This window comes from Somniosus microcephalus, chromosome 27 (genome assembly GCF_052327205.1).
Source record: "Somniosus microcephalus isolate GS21.2 chromosome 27, FLI_Smic_1.0, whole genome shotgun sequence".
Classification (NCBI taxonomy): Eukaryota; Metazoa; Chordata; class Chondrichthyes; order Squaliformes; family Somniosidae; genus Somniosus; species Somniosus microcephalus.
This window is the reverse complement of record NC_141013.1, coordinates 7,721,023-7,742,751: the sequence shown is the minus strand read 5'-3', so window position 1 is coordinate 7,742,751 and position 21,729 is coordinate 7,721,023. Positions and strand designations below refer to the sequence as shown.

General features: G+C 48.5%; 1 protein-coding gene across 2 annotated transcripts in view; it reads right to left on the bottom strand.

Moving 5' to 3' along the window:
• LOC147099940 (SMAD family member 3) overlaps positions 1 to 21,729 on the bottom strand; it is a 128,707-nt gene that overhangs the window by 34,529 nt on the left and 72,449 nt on the right. For both annotated transcript variants that reach the window (XM_085968438.1, XM_085968439.1), the window contains 2 exons: positions 4,507 to 4,700; positions 1,548 to 1,682 (listed from right to left, as the gene is read on the bottom strand). In XM_085968438.1, the coding sequence (XP_085824564.1) occupies positions 1,548 to 1,682; positions 4,507 to 4,700 (329 nt within the window). The remainder of the gene's footprint in view (positions 1 to 1,547; positions 1,683 to 4,506; positions 4,701 to 21,729) is intronic.

The following is a 21,729-nucleotide window of genomic DNA, read 5'->3' as shown; positions in this document are numbered from 1 at the left end:
ACCAACTGAAATTGCGCCCAACAGGCTCTGATCCCAACTGTTGCTCGAGCCGAGGCCGGCCAACTTCGGGCAGACCAGGGATTGAACCTGGGACCTTGGGCACTGTACTGCTCGGCGGTTACACTGGACACCGCGATTACCCATTACGGGAGCGGCTAGGAACTTCCAACCAGCCTGAATTCGCACGGAGATACCAACTCGCAAACCCAACTCTCATTACCACTCTTCTTCTTCTTAGGCAGTCCCTCGGAACCGAGGATGACTTGTTTCCACATTAAAAATGAGCTCTCAGGTGACTGATGAGTCCAATGCGGGACCTACAGTCTCTGTCACAGGTGGGGCAGACGGTGGTTGAAGGGGCAGGTGGTTGGGGTGCTTGGGTTGACGTGCGCTGCCTGCACTTGGCTTCCGCTCGCTCCCGGCGAAGAGACTCGAGGTGTTCGGCGCCTTCCCGGATGCTTCTCCTCCACTTTATATGGTCTTGGGCCAGGGATTCCCAGGTGTCAGTGGGGATGTTGCACTTTTTCAAGGAGGCTTTGAGGGTGTCCTTGAAGCGTTTCCTCTGCCCACCTGGGGCTCTCTTGCTGCGTCGGAGCTCCGAGTAGAGCGCTTGTTTTGGGAGTCTCGTATCGGGCATGCGGACGATGTGACCCGTCCATCGGAGCTGATCGAGCGTGGTTAAAGCTTCGATGCTGGGGATGTTGGCCTGAGCGAGAACACTGACGTTGGTGCACCTATCCTGCCAATGGATTTGCAGGATCTTGCGGAGGCAGCGTTGGTGGTACCTCTCCAGTGCTTTGAGGTGCCTGCTGTACATGGTCCATGTCTCCGAGGCATACAGCAGGGCGGGAATCACTGCTGCTCTGTAGACCATGAGCTTAGTGCCGGGTTTGAGGTCCCGGTCTTTACCACTCAGTGATGGGTGGCGTTGCAAAAAAAACCAAGGCAGCCTCTTACCGTAAGAAGAAAAAAAATCATCTTTCATAGCATCAGAAAAGTTAGGACTTGGGAATTATTGTCATGTGAGATTGAGAGTTACTTTACCTCTCTGGAATTTCAGGCTCACAACAGGATCTGAGGTGGGCGAGTGATTACTATCAGCAGACAATCACCCGCTTCCCTTGGAGCAGTCAATACCTGATATTAAGGCACAACACCCAATGCAGTCTTGGAAAGAAAAAAAAAAGTTTGGCTGATGTGATGCACCTCTTTTGCCTCTAGTTCAAAAAGACTCAACCCAAAACTGGAGTGCCCCACAACAACTTTTGTTCATTTACCAATCTGTGACGGCAAGAGATGGAAAAAGAGAGATGGAAATCTGATTAAGACATTCTGCATCAAATGCCAGCACATGGCAGCTTCTCTCATCACAAGCTGATAACAGGAAGGTTCTTTCAAATTTTACCAGAGCATGCAGAATCAGTCGCTCTCCTCCGTATTTGTACCTTTCACTTCTTTTTCTGCCAGTGGAATAATTTGCATTTCTAACATCGCAAATAACAGGAAATGTCATTTACCAGAATGTTCCGTTAAGCGCCATTGAGTACCTGGTATATAGTTGCTCTGTGGTTCAATGCCAGCTGGGAAATTTGTGTTCTCTGGAATGGAATGTGTATAGTCTTCCAGGGGTGGGAACTCAGAGGGCACCTCTGTGTGTCTTGGCACAAGAACGGGAGGTAAAACTGTAAAAAAAAAACCACAAAGAATAGAAAGGACTTGGGTTTCTTTTTAACGCGAGGCCAATACCACACTTCTGTATTTAAAGTTGTGCCCTTTCCTTTCCCCGCTTGGGCCTTCCAATACCAATTGTGCGCTAAGTTGGTAGCATTCTCACCTCTTTTTTTGAGTCATAACATTTTGGTTTCAGGCCCCACTCCAGAACTTGCATAACGTTAACCAGACTGGTGCGGTACGGAGGAAGTGCTGCATTGCTGGAGGTACAGTTCATTGATTGAGAAGTTAAACAGAAGTCCCCAATTCAGAAGAGACTTCGTTACCCAGAGAGTGGTGAGAATGTGGAACTCGCGACCACAGGGAGTGGTTGAAGCGAATAGTGTAGATGCCTTTAAAGGGCGGTTAGATAAGCACATGAGGGAGAAGGGAATAGAGGGTTATGCTGATAGAGTTAGATGAGGAAAGACGGGAGGAGGCTCGGGTGGAGCATAAACGCCGGCATGGACTGGTTGGGTCGAATGGCCTGTTTCTGTGCTGTATATCCTGTGTAAAACTTTCTCTTCATGATCCCATGGCACTATTTGAAAAAGAGCGAGGAGCTCTCCTGGTGTCCTGGCCAACCTCCTTCCCTCAAAACAAATCAAATGTCATTAATTTCATTGTTTGTGGGACTTTGTTGTGCTCACACTGGCTGCCATGTTTACCTGTGTAGCAACAGTAACTGCACTTGAAAATAAATAATTGGGATACCTTGAGACACGATACTGCGCTTTACAAATGCAAGTTTTTTGCCTTATTTCTTTCCTGCTCCAAAGGTAGCAAGGTGACAAGGGAATGACTCCCCACCACTCCCCCTCCCCCTGCCCCTGAAGGCCTGAGCCAGAGCTACTCTGAAAGCAACCGCTGCGAAGTAAGTGTGAATAGCCCAGGGAGGACTCTTCCTCCACTGCAGATGCAAACGCAAGATCCTTAGGCCACCCCACACACTCCTCCCCCCCACCCCCGACCCCCTGTAAGCCCCAGTGGGTACATGCACTGCCAGAATAGTTTTGAACCCTGATCAGTGCAGTAAGCTGATTTTAGCCAGGCACTGCTATTAGACTCAGCATTTCTTGGGGGAAGGAAAAGGCCCAATTTATAAGAACATAAAGAAATAGGAGCAGGAGTCGGCCATTCGGCCCCTCGAGCCTGTTCCGCCATTCAATGAGATCATGGCTGATCTTCTACCTCATCTCCACTTTCCTGCACTATCCCCATATCCCTTAATATCCAAAAATATATCGACCTCTGTCTTGAATATACTCAACGACTGAGCCTCCACAGATTCCAAAGATTCACCACCCTCTGAGTGAAGACATTTCTCCTCATCTCAGGCCTAAATGGCCGACCCTTTATTCTGAGACTGTGACCCCCGGTTCTAGACTCCCCAGCCAGGGGAAACATCCTCCCTGCATCTACCCAGCCAAGTCCAGTAAGAATTTTGTATGTTTCACTGCGATAAACTGCTCCGCCTTTCAATCAGATCATGGCCAATCTTCTACCTCAACTCCACTTTCCTGCACAATCTCCATAGCTCTTGAATCCCTTAATATTCAAAAATCTCAAATATATCAGTGACTCCCCGATGAAAAAGGTTTCCATGCTGATATTGGGCAAGGCCAAGATGGGACTCAGCAATGATGCCCCCACCCTAAGTCAAACAAAGTCTGCTAACACTCGCTGTCCAAGTTCAAATGTTCATTTGGGTGAGGTATTGGAGCATGACTGTAGAACTATATTCCTGTAATTGTCAGTGGAGAAGAATTGGAGAGAGAACAAATTCAGGTACAGTAAGGATTTTCTTCTTCTAGGTGTCTTTAAGAACTATGCAAATTTTACTGACAGTATTTCTATTGCATTCAATGGGTTGGCCATATGGCCCACGCAATCACTCGAGTGCAACAACAGGAAAACATTGCTAAAAGCATAAGTAGGAATGAGCTAAGCCATTCAGCCCACACATGTTGCATCCTCTGTCAAGCAGGTTTTGGTCAAAGACTCAGTCCGATGCACCTCTCTGCTCTTCTGCCCTTGAATCCAGATCTCCTTACTCCCCTTCAAATCAGGAATTGATTCAATTCCATTTTGAATGATTCAGCCTCCACTTTAGCAGGCATCAGCCTATTCCACCTATTAGTGCGTCCAAGCATCACTGTTTGTTCCACGAGTTATCACAGCTTGTGGTTTGTCAGTATGCAGTCATGTTGTCTGATCTCCACCCATTACCAAAGTCAGTCAAAAGTATCTCTCTAAATTCATCTCATCAATTTCCTTTCAGTTATAAAATTCCTTGGGTTGGCTATCCTTTTTTTTTTTTAAAAAGTGAGGTTAGTTAATAACTATCTGGAAAGACTGAACAGTCTGGGGCTCTTTTCTGTAGAAGAGAGGAGGCTTGAGGGATGACCTAATAGAGGTCTTTAAAATTACAAATGAGTTTGATAGGGTACATGTTTCCACTTATGGGGGAGTCCATAAAAGTAAGATAGTCACTAATAAATCCAATAGGGAATTCAGGAGAAACTTCTTTACCCAGAGAGTGGTGAGAATGTGGAACTCGCTACCACAGGGAGTGGTTGAGGCGAATAGTGTAGATGCATTTAAGGGGAAGCTGGATAAACACATGAGGGAGAAAGGAATAGAAGGATATGCTGATGGGGTTAGATGAAGTAGGGTGAGAGGAGGCTCGTGTGGAGCATAAACCAGTTGGGCCAAATGGCCTGTTTTTCTGTGCTGTAAATTCTATGTCCTTTCCCAGCCCAGTGATCCTAAACATGCTTGTTACGGTGCTCTTACCTGGTGTCTCCACTCTTTGGTAATGGTAAGGATTCACGCAGACCTCATCCTTCTTCATGTGAAAGGCAAACTCGCACATTTCCATGGCTCGAAGCTCATGGTGACTGTGAAGGTCCGGCCAACGCCAGAGGCGACAGTAGATGACATGGGGTAGGCCTTTCCGATGGGACACTTGGAGCCTTCCATCAAGAGACCTAAAAGGAAAGCATACAAGTCTCCGAACTCAGGTTCAGTAGCAGGATACTCACTCATCAGGAGATGCATCTAATTTTATTATCCACATGAATAATTTTAAAATAATAATAATGATGGCGTTTGCCCAAGAATGAGTCAGTAAACAGCAGTCAATTAATGTTGTTTTAAACAGACATAATGTAAATTACAAAGAACTTTGGAATGCTACAGGCATGTATCATTTCTTTCTGTCTCACTTTTTGTTTGGGAGTTGTGTGTTCATCGAGTTGAAGGAAGTTAGTTCTGGGGAAAGGAACTCCTTTCTGTTTAGGACAGTGTCTGCAACAAGTCAGGCAGAGCAAGGGTTAGGTGTCGAGTAAAGTTCCCGCCACATTGCCCAACAATGTGCCTCAGCTCAACGTCAGCAAAGTCCTGGCTGGAGAGTCTAGAACCAGGGGTCACAGTCTCAGGATAAGGGGTCGGCCACTTACGTCTTGAGAGGCAGAGAAAGGTCTTCACTCAGAGGGTGGTGAATCTTTGGAATTTTCTGCCCCCAGAGGGCTGTGGAGGCTCAGTCGTCGAGTATATTCAAGACAGAGATCGATAGACTTTTGGGCACTAAGGGAATCAAGGGTTATGGGGATCGGGCGGGAAGGTGGAGTTAATGTAGAAGTTCAGCCATGATCTTATTGAATGGCAGAGCAGGCTCAACGGACCGTATGGCCTACACCTGCTCCTATTTCTTATGCTCTTAAAGTCACCAGTGGGAGATTTCCTACACCAGCCACCTTGTGGTCCGAGTGAGATTGTCAATTAAAGAAAGAACTTCTATAGAGCCCGATCACATCCTCAGAACTTCCCAAAGCGTTTAACAACCAACAGTTATGTTTTGAGATGCAGTCACGGCTGTTAAGCAAGCAAACATAAATATAGTTCTAATTAGGATTAGTTTTGTGTTGTGGATGTGAACACACTAGGAACTGGGATGAGATTGCCCAAAGTCTCTTCATGTAGGACACTTACTGATGATAAGCAATTTGTATTACAGTCCAAATGATAAATTCCTATGTCCACATTTATAATGGAAACTACCTATGTAAACCTGTCACGCTGTAATTACACCTTGCTGCCACCACTGGCACGAAGGTGTAATTACAGCGTACAGGAAACTTTGAGATATCCGGCACCGACGGGACCGAGCTGTTGCCGTCCCATCAAAACTGCTGGACAAACCAGCGCTAATGTTAAAACATACGGAGCTTTCCGTATCTAGCAACAAACCCTGTTGCTTAGCAACAGCTTCTAAACAGTCGGCCGTAGCTTGCAAGCGTCTCTGTAGCTAAGCAACAGCTTCAGCTAGGCCTTGCAGAGCCTGACTGGTGAAAAAAAAGCAACGAAAAGAAAAAAAACTTACTGAACCGACTCCTGAATTTTGCCGGTGGATCGAGGACAGTTAACCTCCGGATAAACCAAAGTTTCCTGTAACGTGTTTACATACACAATTTACGTGATAAACCGGAATATAGAATGAAAAAAGTTGACAGGAAGTGTATAAGTAGTAAGATTTTTAACATATATAGATGGAAGCAAACAGGAAAGTAGGATTAAACTCATGGGGAAAAACACTGGCACAGAGTTGATGGGCTGAATGGCCTGTTTCTGTAACATTCTCTGTGATTCTACTACCAGTGCCACTCTTTCAGAGCATCGTGTCAGTCTCAAGTCACTTTTAAATACAGGAACGCAGCCAACTGCAAATTCACAGGTCTCCCTCCCCCGGCTACACGTTATAGTGTAAACAAGCTCAGATTTCCAGGAACCAATAGGACCATAGGCCCAGAGCGTGTGGGTCTACGATTCTGCCATTGGGATAAGGCCAGTGGTTTCTGGAACATCAGCATGGTTGTGAATGAAAACACACAGTGTCTCTGTGTTAGGAGTCCGCGGAGCCTAGCAGACCTACAGAGACCAGCTTCATCACTCGGAGTGTAAAAGTGGGAGGGCAGGGCAAGGAAGTCACTCTCTTCAAAATAGGATGCAAAGTGAAGCACCTTCAGCATGCACACTCCTCATGGAAAGCTTGTGAACAGCGCTCACTCATTATTGTGCCCTCCACTATATCAAAGCTGTCAGCATTGGGCAAATGCCAAGATTGTGTTCTATAATTGAAAAGATCAAGACTGATCACAAAACCCATTTCAACACAGAACTCTTTAGTGCAATCCCTCAAAAAATGTGGCACTGTTGAACTAAAATAATTAAGATTCAGTCCAAAAGGTGTCAGCTGTGGCTCAGTGGGCAGCACACTTGCCTCCCAGTCAGAAGGTCGTGGGTTCAAGTCCCGCACCAGAGACTTGAGCAAACAAAATCTAGGCCGACACTCCCAGTGCAGTGCTGAGGGAGTGCTGCACTGTCGGAGGTGTCGTCTTTCAGATGAGACGTTAAACCGAGGTCTCATCTACCCTCTCAGGGGGACGTAAAAGATCCCGTGGCACTATTGAAGAGAAGCAGGGAAGTTCTCCCCGGTGTCCAGGGCCAATATTTATCCCTCAATCAACATCACTATAAAACAGATGATCTGGTCATTATCACATTGCTGTTTGTTGGAGCTTGCTGTGCGCAAATTGGCTGCCGCGTTTCTTTCATCACATCAGTGACTGCGATTCTAAAGTGCTTCGTTGGCTGTAAAGCGCTTTGGAACCTCCCGAGGTCGTAAAAGGTGCTATAAAAATGCAAGTTCTTCCTTAATGAGTCAGGAGGTCATGTGGTGTCATTCGGTAAGTGAAAAATAATTTCACTCTCACCACACACTGAGTTTCCAATATCAACTGAGCTGCTCCAGGTTCCCCAAAGGGAGGGGAAGAATTGGCATAGGAGAGCCACCGCTCTTTTGCTAGTTTGAGAGCAGCACTGTGGTCAGCGGCAGGAGAGAACATACCTCAGAAAGAGAGAGTCAACAACAGAATGGGGGCGTCCCCAGCGGGAATCAGTTAGGGAATGCAGCCCTTGACGTGGCCCCGAGCTTTACAGTCCAGGACATAAGAAATAGGAGCAGGAGTCGGCCATACAGCCCCTCGAGCCTGCTCCGCCATTCAATAAGCTCATGGTTGATCTTCAGAGGGACCTAGGTGTCCTTGTACATGAATCACTGAAAGTTAATATGCAGGTACAGCAAGCAATTAGGAAAGCAAATGGTACATTGGCCTTTATTACAAGAGGATTTGAGTACAAGAGTAAAGACGTCTTACTGCAATTATATAGGGCCCCGGTGAGACCACACCTGGAGTATTGTGTACAGTTTTGGTCTCCTTACCTAAGGAAGGATATACTTGCTATAGAGGGAGTGCAATGAAGGTTCACCAGACTGGTTCCTGGGATGGGTGGATTGTCCTATGAGGAGAGATTGAGTAGACTAGGCCTATATTCTCTGGATTTTAGAAGAATGAGGTGATCTCATTGAAACATACAAAATTATTGCAGGGCTCGACAGGGTAGATGCAGGAATATACTCAACGACTGAGCCTCCACAGCCCTCTGGGGTAGAGAATTCCAAAGATTCACCACCCTCTGAGTGAAGAAATTTCTCCTCATTTCCATCCTAAATGGCTGATCCCTTATTCTGAGACTGTGACCCCTGGTTCTAGACTCCCCAGCCAGGGGAAACATCCTCCCTGCAACTACCCTGTCAAACCCTGTAAGAATTTAATACATTTCAATGAGATCACCTCTCATTCTTCTAAACCCCAGAGAATATAGGCCTAGTCTACTCAATCGCTCCATGTTGAGTTTGCTGATCGTCAGCCTCGTGGTGCTAATAATAACCTCGGTGTCCCCAAGTGAAGGGGGAAGGGAGTATGTGTGTCTGGGAAGCACCTCACTGTGCCGAGGCTGGGAAAGGAAAGAAAAATCAGCCCGGTCACTATGCATGTTTCAATGTCGAGTGAGAACAGTATCAGGATTGGCTTTGATAACCCCTCCAACACACATAGTCAAGGCTCGCACATGTAGAACGGCTCTTTGGGCAGTGCCAGCTTTAGAGGCAAACAACTGGGCAATTGCCCGGGGCCCCAGCCCATGGGGAGCGGGGGTGTGCCGCTCTCCACTTGGCTAAGTTAGGTCGTATCTACAGAGTAATGGAGAACGTGGAGGGACCACCATGAGACTAGTACCTAGGGCTGTCTTTGGATGAGGTACTGGGAGAAATCAGACACTCACTCATGGGACCACACCTCCGAGAGCTGGGAAGAAAATTGAGGGGGGGGGGGGGCAGGAAGAGAGAGGAAACACACTCAGCATCAGCGCTGAAGCTTAAAGAAACATTATTCCTGCCGTGACCACACGGCATTAAATCAGAATGCAGAATCTAGGAACGCAGCCAGGGCTCAATCAGCCTGTTTATATGAGGTACATGCAAATTACTCTGAGTCACAGCAAGTTTTATTCACATATCAGGCAGCAAACGTTTGGTTCCTTAGTAACAGGGGTAGAATCAAGTAATGGATCTGAGCACATCCTGCTCTCAAGAGCAGAGAAGACTAAGGAGCAGATTAAAATCATGAGGGGGTTTAAGAGTAAATAAAGAGAAACTGTTTCCAATGGCTGAAGGGTCGATAACCAAAGGGCACAGATTTAAGGTGATTGGCCAAAGAACCAGAGGCGACCTGAGGAAAAACTTCTTTTTTTTTTACACAATGAGTGGTTAGGATTTGGAATGCGCTGCCCGATAGGGCGGTGGATACAGATTCATTGCCCGATAGGGCGGTGGATACAGATTCATTGCCCGATAGGGCGGTGGATACAGATTCATTGCCCGATAGGGCGGTGGATACAGATTCATTGCCTGATAGGGTGGTGGATACAGATTCATTGCCCGATAGGGCGGTGGATACAGATTCATTGCCCGATAGGGCGGTGGATACAGATTCATTGCCTGATAGGGCGGTGGATACAGATTCATTGCCTGATAGGGTGGTGGATACAGATTCAATAGTGGCCTTCAAAAGGGAATTGGATAAATACTTGGAGGAAAAAAAAAAATCGCAGGGATATGGGCAAAGAGCGGGGGAGTGGGATTAACTGGATTGCTCTTCGAAAGAGCCAGGGCAAGCTCGATGGGCCGAATGGCCTCCTTCTGTGCTGCACTGTTGGATGATTCTGTCCTCAGGGGCTCGGCTGGTTATGTGTGGTTGAGCCATGCAGAGCAGGAAGGTCCCAGGTTCAATGCCTGATCAGTGTTGAATTCTTCTTCTTAGGCAGTCCCTCGGAACCGAGGATGACTTGCTTCCACACTAAAAATGAGTTCTCAGGTGACTGATGAGTCCAATGCGGGACCTACAGTCTCTGTCGCTGTTGGGGTTGTCCATGAGGGTCCCGACGTTCCAGGTCCCGAACTTCATTTTAAAGGGTGGAAGATGCCGGTGCGTGGATTTTTTAACGTGGGGTGACCGTTGCACACCAGCTACCACACGGGCTTGACAGAGCAAGGTCTCGGTCCAATGGCAAGGGGATCCAAGACGATTGGAGACCAGGCTCTGCTAAATCAGCCTAGCATACACACGCACACACATACTGCTACTGTCCTCCTCCCTCCTTCCCGCAGGTCCTCTCTGCCTGGGTTTCATAGGCTATAACCCTGTAGTAACAAAGGCGTTAAACATTAAAAGATGCATCAAATGTTAAACTCAACCAGGTGCTTCCTGTGGAGACCAAAATAGTATCGTCTCTTTCCCACCTCACCGCTCCCCCCAACCCACCCAATCACCCAAAAATGGGCAACCCTCAGCATCTTAATAGCTCCAGTTTCATCTGATGGTGTGTGTAACTCCATTGTTTAATATGGTTTAACTTGAATTATACCCGTGCAAGAGTGTCGAGTTAGCCGACCTCTAACCCGGGAAGGACACCGAGGCCTCAGTGACGCTAGGTTAGCGACAGGGCCAACTGGTCAGGTTTTCCAGCTCCCGATCACAAAAACCCTGCACCCTCTGCTGGGACAGGAGCCAGGGGACTGTCCAACGGTGTAGGATGCTGCGGTTTGTCTCAAAGCGCCAGTGCTTTCGATCTCTCCAATATACTGCACATATGTACGGTTAGATAGCCTAACGACATTCACCGTCACTCGAACAAGGCGTTGGGAGAGCCCTCGAGGAACCGTGCCCCAGCAAGGGCGAAGACGAGGTGGAAAAAAAAATCTGATGGACAACTTAATTTACGCAGAGGGCTGTTAAAGCATTCCCTGTCCTACCTCAACCAGTTAGTTATTGAGACAGTGATCAGGACATCATTGAACGTTGAATTGGAGTAAGTATTTGAAAAGGAAGAATGTAAAAGGATATGGGCATTACCCTGATAAATAAAAAATCTGCATTTCTATAGCGCCTTTCACGACCTCAAGACATCCCAAAGCGCTTTACAGCCAAATGAAGTACTTTTTAAAGTGTAGTCACTGTTTTAATGTAGGAAACGCAGTGGCCAATTTGCCCACAGGAAGCTCCCACAAACAGCAACGTGATAAATGACCAGATCATGGCCCAGATATTCCGATCGCAGGCCTCCCGCGGGCGGAGGACTGCGATCTGGAAAAAGCTGCGCCCTGACCTCAGGGCTCCCAGGAGGCGCAGAGTTCTGCTCCTGGGCCTCTCCAAACTGCCGGCGCGCAGGGCCCACGTATTCCAGAGGCGCAGGCGGTTCGCAGCGTCCCTGGGATCACGTGGGCCATGGGGAGCCAATCGAAGAAGGGAATCTCCCTTCATACATTTGACAGGAAGACCTTTCAAATAGATGAATGGAGATCACCCCCAAAACAGTAAAATGTTAAATAATTTTTTTTTTTTTAAATCACTTTTAAAATGACTTGAAAGTCCAATAAATTAACTATTTTAAACAAAACTTTAAATTTTTGAAAAAAATAATTTAAGTTTTTTACTGGGCTAAAAATAAACTTACAGTACTTTTTTTAAAAGTATTTTTAAATGATAAATCAGTGGGAAAAAAATTACTATTTTTTTTACTTTTTTCAACTCTTATCCTGGTAAAAGCAGGCCTTACGCTTTTACCAGGCGCAAGAATTGTAAGGGTTTTCTGCGGGCGGAGGGTCTCCAAAAAGTGGAACTATCCGCCCGCAGAGGCCCGGCTCCAGGGCAGCCGGAGGATCCGTCAAGAGCTTTCTTGACAGATTGGAAATGCCGGTTTCCAGCGCATGCGCAGTGCATGCCTAAAACCGGCATTTCCGATGTCCCTACGGGTGGATACACAGTGCGTACACACAGGTAGGGATTGGAATATCCGGCCCATTGTTTTTAAGGTGTTGGTTGAGGTGTAAATATTGACAGGGGCACCAGGGAGAACTCCCCCTGCTCTTGTTCGAAATAGTGCCGTGGGATCTTTTACGTCCACCTGAGAGGGCAGGCGGGGTCTCGGTTTAACGTCGCATCTGAAAGACGGCACCTCCGACAGTGCAGCACTCCCTCAGTACCGCACTGGGAGCGTCAGCCTAGATTTTTTGTGCTCCAGTCTCTGGAGTGGGACTCGAACCCACGACCTTCTGACTCACGAGGAGTGCGCGCTGCCCACTGAGCCACGGCTGACACTAACCCGATGGGGTAAATGGCACCCCCCCCCCCCACTGCGCTGCGACATCTGTAATTCTACAAACTTAGCACAACAAGCTTGCAGCAAGCCACTGTGTCAACAAGGACGTAGCACAGACCAGCCTTCATCTGAGAAAACACAAACGAGAGAGAATCGCTGCTCGCTGATACACCATGGAGCAAGCAAGCTGTTACACGTCACAACAGTCAACGCTCTCTGAAACCTCGCCTAATTACAAGGTTCAGCTGTGCACTGGGATTTGCCCGATGTCTGTAAGATGTGGGTCAGAGTTCAAAACATGTTTCAACCGCCTTCAAATTTTTCAAAAAAAACAGGAAACCTAGGCGAAATTGCATTAAAAAAAAAAACTTTTATTAAGAACCAGGCATCATGTTTAAGAGTTAAGTTGCACTAAAAGTCACCCTTGCAATCCAACTACCTTTCTGCCTCATTCAGCCCTGGTTCACCTTTTGTGTTTTTTGCCAAGCTCCTCGAGAAGATCATCGCCAAAGAACGTCCTTTTTCCTTGCCCCCACCCCAGCGCTGAAGGCACTGGCTCATGCTGGGATACAGCAGCTTGCCGTACCTCACCCAGATAGACATCCTCCACCTGTGAGCCTGGACAGCGAGCGACGGCATCATGGGGGAGCATCATAGTCATCCCCAATCACGTCCTCGCTCAATGTCCGCACTCACCTGCATTTTCCCAGCAGAGGCCAAGATGCCAGAGATCAGCTACTTCAACTGACACAAGGAATCAAAAACGTATCTCGGAGCCGCACTCATGCCTGTAGTGTTTTCCAGGAAGGCAGCAACAGAAACCAGCTGTGCATCTCACACCCAGGCTGGCTGAGAAGAGATTAGGAAAAATGCAGAGAGAGGGGAAACAGAGTGTGAGCGTGCAAGAACAGAAAGTGTGAGAAAGGGAAACAAAGGAGAGAGCAATAGAAAGGAGAAAAAAAGGAGACAGTGGGAAGCGCAAAAGAGGAAGAGGGAGCGGGAGCGAGAGGAGAGAGGAATGAGACAGGGAGAGAGGAAGCCAGAAGAGAAACGGAGAGCAAGGAGGGAGAGGGAGTGAGAGAAGAGTAAGGAGAGAGAGAAAAGAGCAAGCGAGGAGAGACAGCGTGAGTGCCGAGACACAAGAGAAGGAGGAAGAGGAGAAAAAGAGTGCAAGAGGAGGAGAGGGAGAGCGAGAGAGAAGGCAAGGGTACAGGAGGAGAGAGACAGACAGACAGACAGACAGTGAGGTGAGTGAGTGAGTGTGTGGTGAGTGAGAGAGATATATTAATGCTAAAATAAAAACAGAAAATGCTGGAAGCACTCAGCAGGTCAGGCGGCATCTGTGGAGAGAGAAACAGAGTTAACGTTTCAGGTCGATGACCCTTCGTCGAGTTCTGAAGAAAGGTCATCGACCTGAAAAGTTCATTCTATTTCTCTCTCCACAGATGCTGCCTGACCTGCTGAGTACTTCCAGCATTTTCTGTTTTTATTTCAGATTTCCAGCATCCGCAGTATTTTGCTTTTATATATTAATGCTATTTCACTCTCCCGTGGCCCACCTTGCAGGTCACTTTTGGTGCAGGGTGCAGTGTACGCGACTCACTGCTGAAACTGGATCTTAGAAATGACCGCACATTACGAGCGCACAAAGGCTCAACTTGTTTGCCCGACATTCCTTTGTTTCCTATTTTAACAGCAGCATATAACCCAGGCCGTCTGTTTCAGGAGTCGGAATTGATCCAATACATACATATCTGGTTCATTCCAATCATTTAAACGTCGAGTCACCACCCATCCGGTTTTGGATCAGACGGTCTTGTTTTTGGATGGGACATCCAGAGCTTTCTCAAATAGGAAGTGGGCACCCAAAGACTGTTCTTAAAATAAATGTCCACCGTTTCCTTGTGCCTCGTGACATGGTAGCAGTGGTGAAGGTTTTCAGCCAAATTTTTTTTTAAATCAGTAGGAAAGAAAATCTTGCAAACTTGTGCCACAATCCCACCCCTAACAAGCTGCCCCCCGACCCTGGCACCTGACGTTGGACTTGGCTGAGAAGTGGCAATCCAAACTATGGAACTAGAATCCCTCCAGTGGTGGACAAAGAAAAGAAAGACTTGCATTTATATAGCGCCTTTCACAACCACCGGACGTCTCAAAGCGCTTTGCAGACAATGAAACACTGTTTGAAATGGAGTCACTGTTGTAACGTGGGAAACGCGGCAGCCAATTTGCACACAGCAAGATCCCACAAACAGCAATGTGATAATGACCAGATCATCTGTTTTTGTTATGTTGATTGAGGGATAAATATTGGCCCCAGGACACCAGGGAGCACTTTGAAATAGTGTCGTGGGATCTTTTCACGCCCACCTGAGAGAGCAGACGGGGCCTCGGTTTAACGTCTCATCCGAAAGACGGCACCTCCGACAGTGCAGTGCTCCCTCAGTACTGCACTGGGAGTGTCAGCCTAGCGTTCTGTGCTCAAGTCGCTGGAATGGGGACTTGAACCCACAACCTTCTGACTCAGAGGCGAGTGTGCTACCCACTGAGCCACAGCTGACACAGGTAAGAGCTGCATAGGAAAGTGCACAGTAGAGGCACGGCCCATTCCAACTCGAGGCAGGCAAGCACACACTCAACCACCCACTAGTTGGTTTGGCTCGTGCCACATACACATACACAACCACTCCCCCCCCCTTAAAACCCAAGAAACATGACGCCAAAAATGGATGCTCATGAATGCTATTTACAAGCTCCTCCTTTACACTGCTGTGTTGATTCAAAGGTCATTAATTCCTGAAAACAAATGGAAGTGTAATGGGGCAGTACATGGATTTTCTTTTTTAGGGCAATGTTGAAAATAGGAACAATCACCACGCACACACCTCAAACTCTCTGTTTGAGTTATAACAATCACTTGCCTTTCTATATCACTGCTCACATGCAGGAAGGCATTGTACAGCGGGCACGTCGGGCTAGAAAGCTTACAAACAGCCTCAAAGGAGGGGGGGGGGGGGGGGGGGGGACTGGAAGCTGTAAACCAGCCCTTAACGAGTGGCCTCAGGACATGCGAAAGTAAAAAGTTAGACTGGAAGTGCAGCGAGACACAAGCTCATTGTAACTGAACCTGCAGGGACACCCAACATTCCATCAATGCCACTGTAGGCAAAATCCTTAAGTACAGGGAAACCTGTGCAAACGGCACTCCCAAAAAACACACACCCATTGAGACACCCAAATAACTTGCCTGGTAAAATATACAAGAGACACTCTGAAACCACTGACACTTGCACATTACAAACTATGGACAGCCTTCAATGCTAACTTTGCTACTTTTATGCACCAAGTTCCTACATTACAACAGTGACAACACCTCAAAAAGTACATAATTGGCTGTAAAGCACTTTTGAAGTGTGGTCACTGTTGTAATGTAGGAAACGCGGTAGCCAATTAGCGCACAGCAAGCTCCCACAAACAGCAATGTGATAATGACTGGATAATCTGTTTTTGAGATGTTGATTGAGGGATAAATGTTGACCCCAGGACACCGGGGAGAACTCCCCTGCTCTTTTTCAAAATAGTGCCGTGGGATCCACCCAAGAGCGCAGACGGGGCCTCGGTTTAACGTCTCATCCGAAAGACGGCACCTCAGACAGTGCGGCACTCCCTCAGCCCTGCACTGGAGCGTCAGCCCAGATTTTTGTGCTCAAGTCTCTGGAGTGGGACTTGAACCCACGACCTTCTGACTCCGTGGCGAGGGTGCTGCCCACTGAGCCATGGCTGACACTGCCGTTTTACAACTTAAAACACGGGACGCACAGCCTGCTGCAAGACTGCTGTATCTGGGACTTATGCGGAGTCGGGATCACGAGCGCTTCCCCCTTTCCAGCTGGCTTCTTTTCTGCGCACCGATTTGCGTGAGGTCAGCGGGAGGCGACAGCGGGTTTTGTGAAAGGAACGGCTTTTGTGGAATGGCTGGGGGTGGGCTCTTTGCCCAGCATGCACAGCGGCAGAGAAACCGCTCTCTCTCTGGGATTGGATACTTGTCCGGCTCTGTCCCGAGGCGATAGGGCGGTTCCTCTGCTGCAGTGGATGCTGGGTAAAGATCTTCCCATTCTACTGAAATTTTTTAGGGTACGTACAATGACCGTTTTGAAAATAAGGACACACGCAAAAAAAAGGCAGCTGATGCCAGTCCCGAAGGTGTCCGTAATTCAGAAGGTTTCACGGTACACAAAAGCAAGTTTAGAAATTACTGAGCGCCAAAGGTGAAAAGTTTATTTTCTGGGGATACCGCGGTTACTCCCTCCCCCCAGAAAATGTATGTTTTTAAAAAAAAAAACACTTTATTGGGTGCATTATCGGGAACATGGGAGCCTGTCATAACTCTTACCAAACATAAATTTTGATTTACACATTGCGTCACAGACAATGTGTGATGTCATGAAGGGAAAGCTAGCTCAACACGAGTGAGAAGGGAATACCGATAGGGTGAGATCAAGAGGGCTGGGAGGAGGCTCGTGTGGAGCATAAACACCGGCATAGACCAGTTGGGACGAATGGCCTGTCTCCGTGCTGTAAATTTTATGGGGGAAAAATTGGGTCGCGCCCTCTTTGGACACTAACTTCGCTACTTTTAGCGCCCCAAAAAGGTTAGCGCCCCCGTGCCCGAAATTAAATGGTAGCGCCCCAAGCAGGAGGCTACTGGAAGCGCTCCCTCTCCCTCTTGGGACGCTCCCATAGAATATCGCGGTATTACAGGCCTCCCTCCCCTGATTAAGGGAGAGAGGCCTAGCGCAGCGTGCACCGGGGCCCTGCTGGACCACCAGGGAGCGGGGGTGCCGTCAAAAGAGCCCGGCCCTCAAAAGGAGGCGAGACGGGGGGGGGTGGAGGCAGGCAGGCGGCCCAAAAAAAATGGCCGCCCGGCACCTGCCCTTTAATTTGCGCCGCCCCGGCTGCAAACACAGCGCCCTGACCCTGTCAGACATTGCGGCCGGCGGTAGGTCAGGGGGCATGAGCGAAGTTTGCGGCCTGGGCGTTACGCACGGCGATGACGTCATCATCGGAGGCGCAGCGCCACAGGGCGCTACCAGCTACTGCCGCCGCTAACCTCCCATGGGACGCTAACGGGAGGCGCAAAGCAACCCAATTTCCCCTCCATCCATGTACTTTTAAAACCTTAACATACGCAAGGCTAGAAATGATTGCTGGCAGTAACAGCCAACAAACACTTAATACATTTATGAGACAGTCCTCTCCACTATTTTAATGGGGGTGCATTAAAATAAACAGGGTTAAAGCCTCTGTTAAAACTGCAGACAGGAATGTCACACGAATACGTCAAGCTTTCATCCACCAGCTTCACCAACAGCCTATTGTGCTCTTCCGACCCTCTCGAACGGGTTTATTTTATTTTCATGGAAATAAAAATAATTACGCGCTGCAATTGTTAAAAAAAGAAAGCGCAGTATCATGCCGAGGTTCGAGTGGGTTTCCGGAGATTGGGGGGAGGGGGTGGGGGACGCTGAATAACTTTGGTCCGGAGAGAGAGATACAGGTCGACATCCAGCAAGCGAGAGCTGCAGAGTTGGAGCTGCGTGCTGAGCAACGTCCCCTCTTTAAGCTGCGTACACTGGCTTTTCTTGAATGGGCCGTGCACGAAAAAACATTTTTTTTTTTATAAAAAGAGGGAACGTTGGTGGCAAGGCGTCAGGACAGAAAGGGATGGAGGCAGCAGCCGGCAGGCATCACGGACACGGGGAGTGCGAGCGCGCAGAGCCGCTGCTGGAGTTTAGCCGGCTGAAACTATTCAGTCAAACCCCAACCCCCCTCCCCCCACCCCCTCGCCAATAAAGCTTTCCCTCCAGTCATTGCAACAAATCAAACTAACTGCAGATCCTCAAAAGACTGTGGGGAAAGCTGGGCTAATCATTAAACCGGCCAGTGCAGCAACCAGACTGAGCTATCCAAGGGCCCCCCCGGCCACTAACTGCTCAATAGCACTATTTTTAAAATGTTCAAACAGTGAGAGCTTAAAATAGAAGTTAAAGAGTTGGAAAAATAAATACACACACAGAGAAAATATGCACTATTGAAATACTTCAAAGAGCAGGACTGAAAGGGCCATAGTTCACCGTTTTGTAAAAATAAATCTACTTTGAAGTGCTCATCTCCTAAATCCCCCCAAATGGAACAACAACCTGTTCCCCAATTTCCTCCCCTCATCCTCCCTGAAGATGCCGGCTCACGTTCGGGCCCAGCGACGTGGGCAACAGCCCCCGCCCCCCCTCCTTCCAGTGGCCACTCTTCATGTGTTAGTTGAATTGCCGGGTGGTAATCTTGGCTCTGGGTGGAAGCACAGTCAAGCGTGATGCGGTCCTCACCAGAAGACCACACTGGACAAGGGTCAGAGTCAGGGTCCCTTGTTGATCTTTCCATTTCCTAGATTGGTACGTTGGGGAGGTGGGGGCTGACCCCACACTGGCCTGGTAAATCTCCGAGCAACCAGCTCCAGAGCAGCACTCAGAGGCTTCAGAGAAGGTGGCCCACACCATCTGTTGTGTTGTGGCTAAGAGATCGAAGACTCTAAAGAACCTGTAGCCTCCTTGGATGGTTTTGTCGTCAAAGGCACTGTGTGGGGGCAGCCTCAGGCGCACAGACCATGAAGGGTTCGCCTTCAATTTCCGGCCTGTGCTACCACTACTCTGTCTGGCTGATGTAGATGTCGAGCAACAACTATTATTTCACATTTAGGCGGTTTAGCCAGATAATTGCATCAGGAGTAGCGGAGTGTGTCGCTGTGATGCCTCCTCCGTATGTGTGAATGGGGCGTTGAGTCGTTCTACGTTCCATGGTCTGTTCTGGGTGACCACAGTCACACACACTGGAGAGTTTTTAATCCTCCGTTTGTGCATCAAGTATCCGCATTCTGCCGCGGTTTGTGCGGACGCAGTTTAGGGTTTCCCATAAGCTTCGCGGAAGATCGAAACCGGGGATCCTCCTATGCGTCGGGTCCTTCACGAGGTGTTTGTGACTTCTTGTGATCTCCGTTCGACTTCCCGAGCACCGTCAGGGTTGAGGTCGAAGGTTAAGCTCGTGGGTCCAAAAGGGCTTGAGCGACTTCCAAGCGGTGCCAAGGGACACTGTTGAGATCCTGGTGGATGGGGAGGTGTTCGTTTCGGCCAGTCTCGAGTTGGCTGAAGTCAGCCAGGGCAGCAGTTAAAGGCGCTCCTATTACCATCAGTGTCCTGGGGGATCGGAAGCAGACAATAGCAGCCCAGATTCACTCTCCTGACCACTGTCCAATGGTGTGTGTGCTAGATGGGAGCAGCATTGAACATGCCTATGATTCCTCGTGCAGTCGAATATCCCTTCCGTACCCACATATCTAGGCTCACACTTCCTCGCTCTTAGGCAGTCCCTCGGAACCAAGGATGACTTGCTTCCACATTAAAAATGAGTTCTCAGGTGACTGATGAGTCCAATGCGGGACCTACAGTCTCTGTCACAGGTGGGGCAGACGGTGGTTGAAGGGGCGGGTGGGTGGGGTGCTTGGGTTGACGTGCGCTCCTTGCGCTGGCTCCCGGCGAAGAGACTCGAGGTGTTTGGCACCTTCCTGGATGCTTCTCCTCCACTTTGTGCAGTCTTGGGCCAGGGATTCCCAGGTGTCGGTGGGGATGTAACACTTTTTCAAGGAGGCTTTGATGGTGTCCTTTCAGCATTTCCTCTGCCCACCTGGGGCTCTCTTGCCGTGCCGGAGCTCCGAGTAGAGCGCTTGTTTTGGGAGTCTCGTATCGGGCATGCGGACAATGTGACCCATCCATCGGAGCTGATCGAAGCTTTGACCATGCTCAATGCTGGGGATGTTGGCCTGGGCGAGAACACTGACGTTGGTGCGCCTATCCTGCCGAGTACCCATAGAACTGTATCCCAGGAAGAGTCAGGGAGGGAGAATTTGCAGCAAAGAAACATGTTCGGGTGAATTATTTGCCGTCTGAAACACAAAGAAATGGTTGACAGCTGCCGGAATGTAAATCCTGTTGGTTTTTGAGGGCGACAGAGATTCCTACCTACCTTCCAAAATCTCCTCTACCCTCCAAAAAAAAATACCTGAAAAGAAAAAATACAAATTGGAAAGTAGGCGAGTGGTTTATGTGGCCTGAACCTCTGACAGTCCAGGCACCTTGGAATCATTCCACCTCCCACAGACACAGCAGTGTTGCTAAGCGCAGTCCCATGGCAACGCATGGCAGAGGACGACAAGATCAGCTCTGTTCATGGTTTACCTCTGCACCTGACCTTGGACAGAAAACCAAGGCCGCCCAGCAGCAGCTGAATTAAGCATCCAATGTCCCAAAATGATTGACGACGGCCTTCCATTTTAAAATTCTCATCCTCGTGTTCAAATCCCTCCATGGCCTCACCCCCCTCTCCCTAGCTCTGTAACCTCCTCCAACCCCACCCTCAAAGATCTCGGCGCTCCTCCAATTCTGGCCTCTTGCGCATCCCCGATTGTCATCGCTCCACCATCAGCGGCCGTGCCTTCAGCTGCCTGGGCCCCGAGCTCTGGAATTTCCTCCCTAAACCTCTCTGCCTCGCTCTCTTTCTTTAAGACGCCCCTTAAAACCTACCTCTTTGACCTCTACCTGTCCTATTATCTCCTTACTTTAATTCCAACTCAGATCTCACCGTCCTCGGCCTCTTGCACTGTTCCACGGAAGCTCAGCGCAAGCTCGAGGAACAGCACCTCATCTTTCGATTAGGCACTTTACAGCCTTCTGGACTCAACATCGAGTTCAACAATTTCAGACCATAACTTCGGCCCCTATATATTTTCTTTTTTTTAATCCACACTTTTGTTTGGCCTTTTTTTCTTCCCTCCCACGTGGCAGCTGTCCTTCATTCTCCCAGCGCAATTCACACCCCATCTAGAGCCATCCTTTGTTCCTTAACCAGTCCCATTACCACCTCCTCTCGCCTTGAATATCTCTTCATGTCTCTCAATGTCTCTCAATCTCTCCTGCTTTCTATCCTATCACTGACCTTCCCTTTTGTTCTTTCATCCCCTCCCCCTTTTCCCAGCCCCTAAACTTGCTTTCCATTTCCTGCCTTTTTCCAGTTCTGACGAAGGGTTTCGACCTGAAACGTTAACTCTGTTTCTCTCTCCACGGATGCTGCCCTGGCCTGCTGAGTTTTTCCAGCGTTTTCTGTTGTTATTTCTATTAGCTCATGTGGCTCGGTGTCAAATTTTGTTTGATTTACGCTCCCGTGAAGCACCTTGGGACGTTTTACTACGTTAAAGGCGCTATATAAATGCAAGTTGTGTATATAGTATTTTTATACAGACAGTAGCTCACATGGCAGCTGTCTCCCATTCTGCCAGCGCATTTCACACCTAATCTAGAGCCGTCTTTTGTCTCCACTAGTCCGATCACCATCTCGTCTGGTTTTGAATACCTC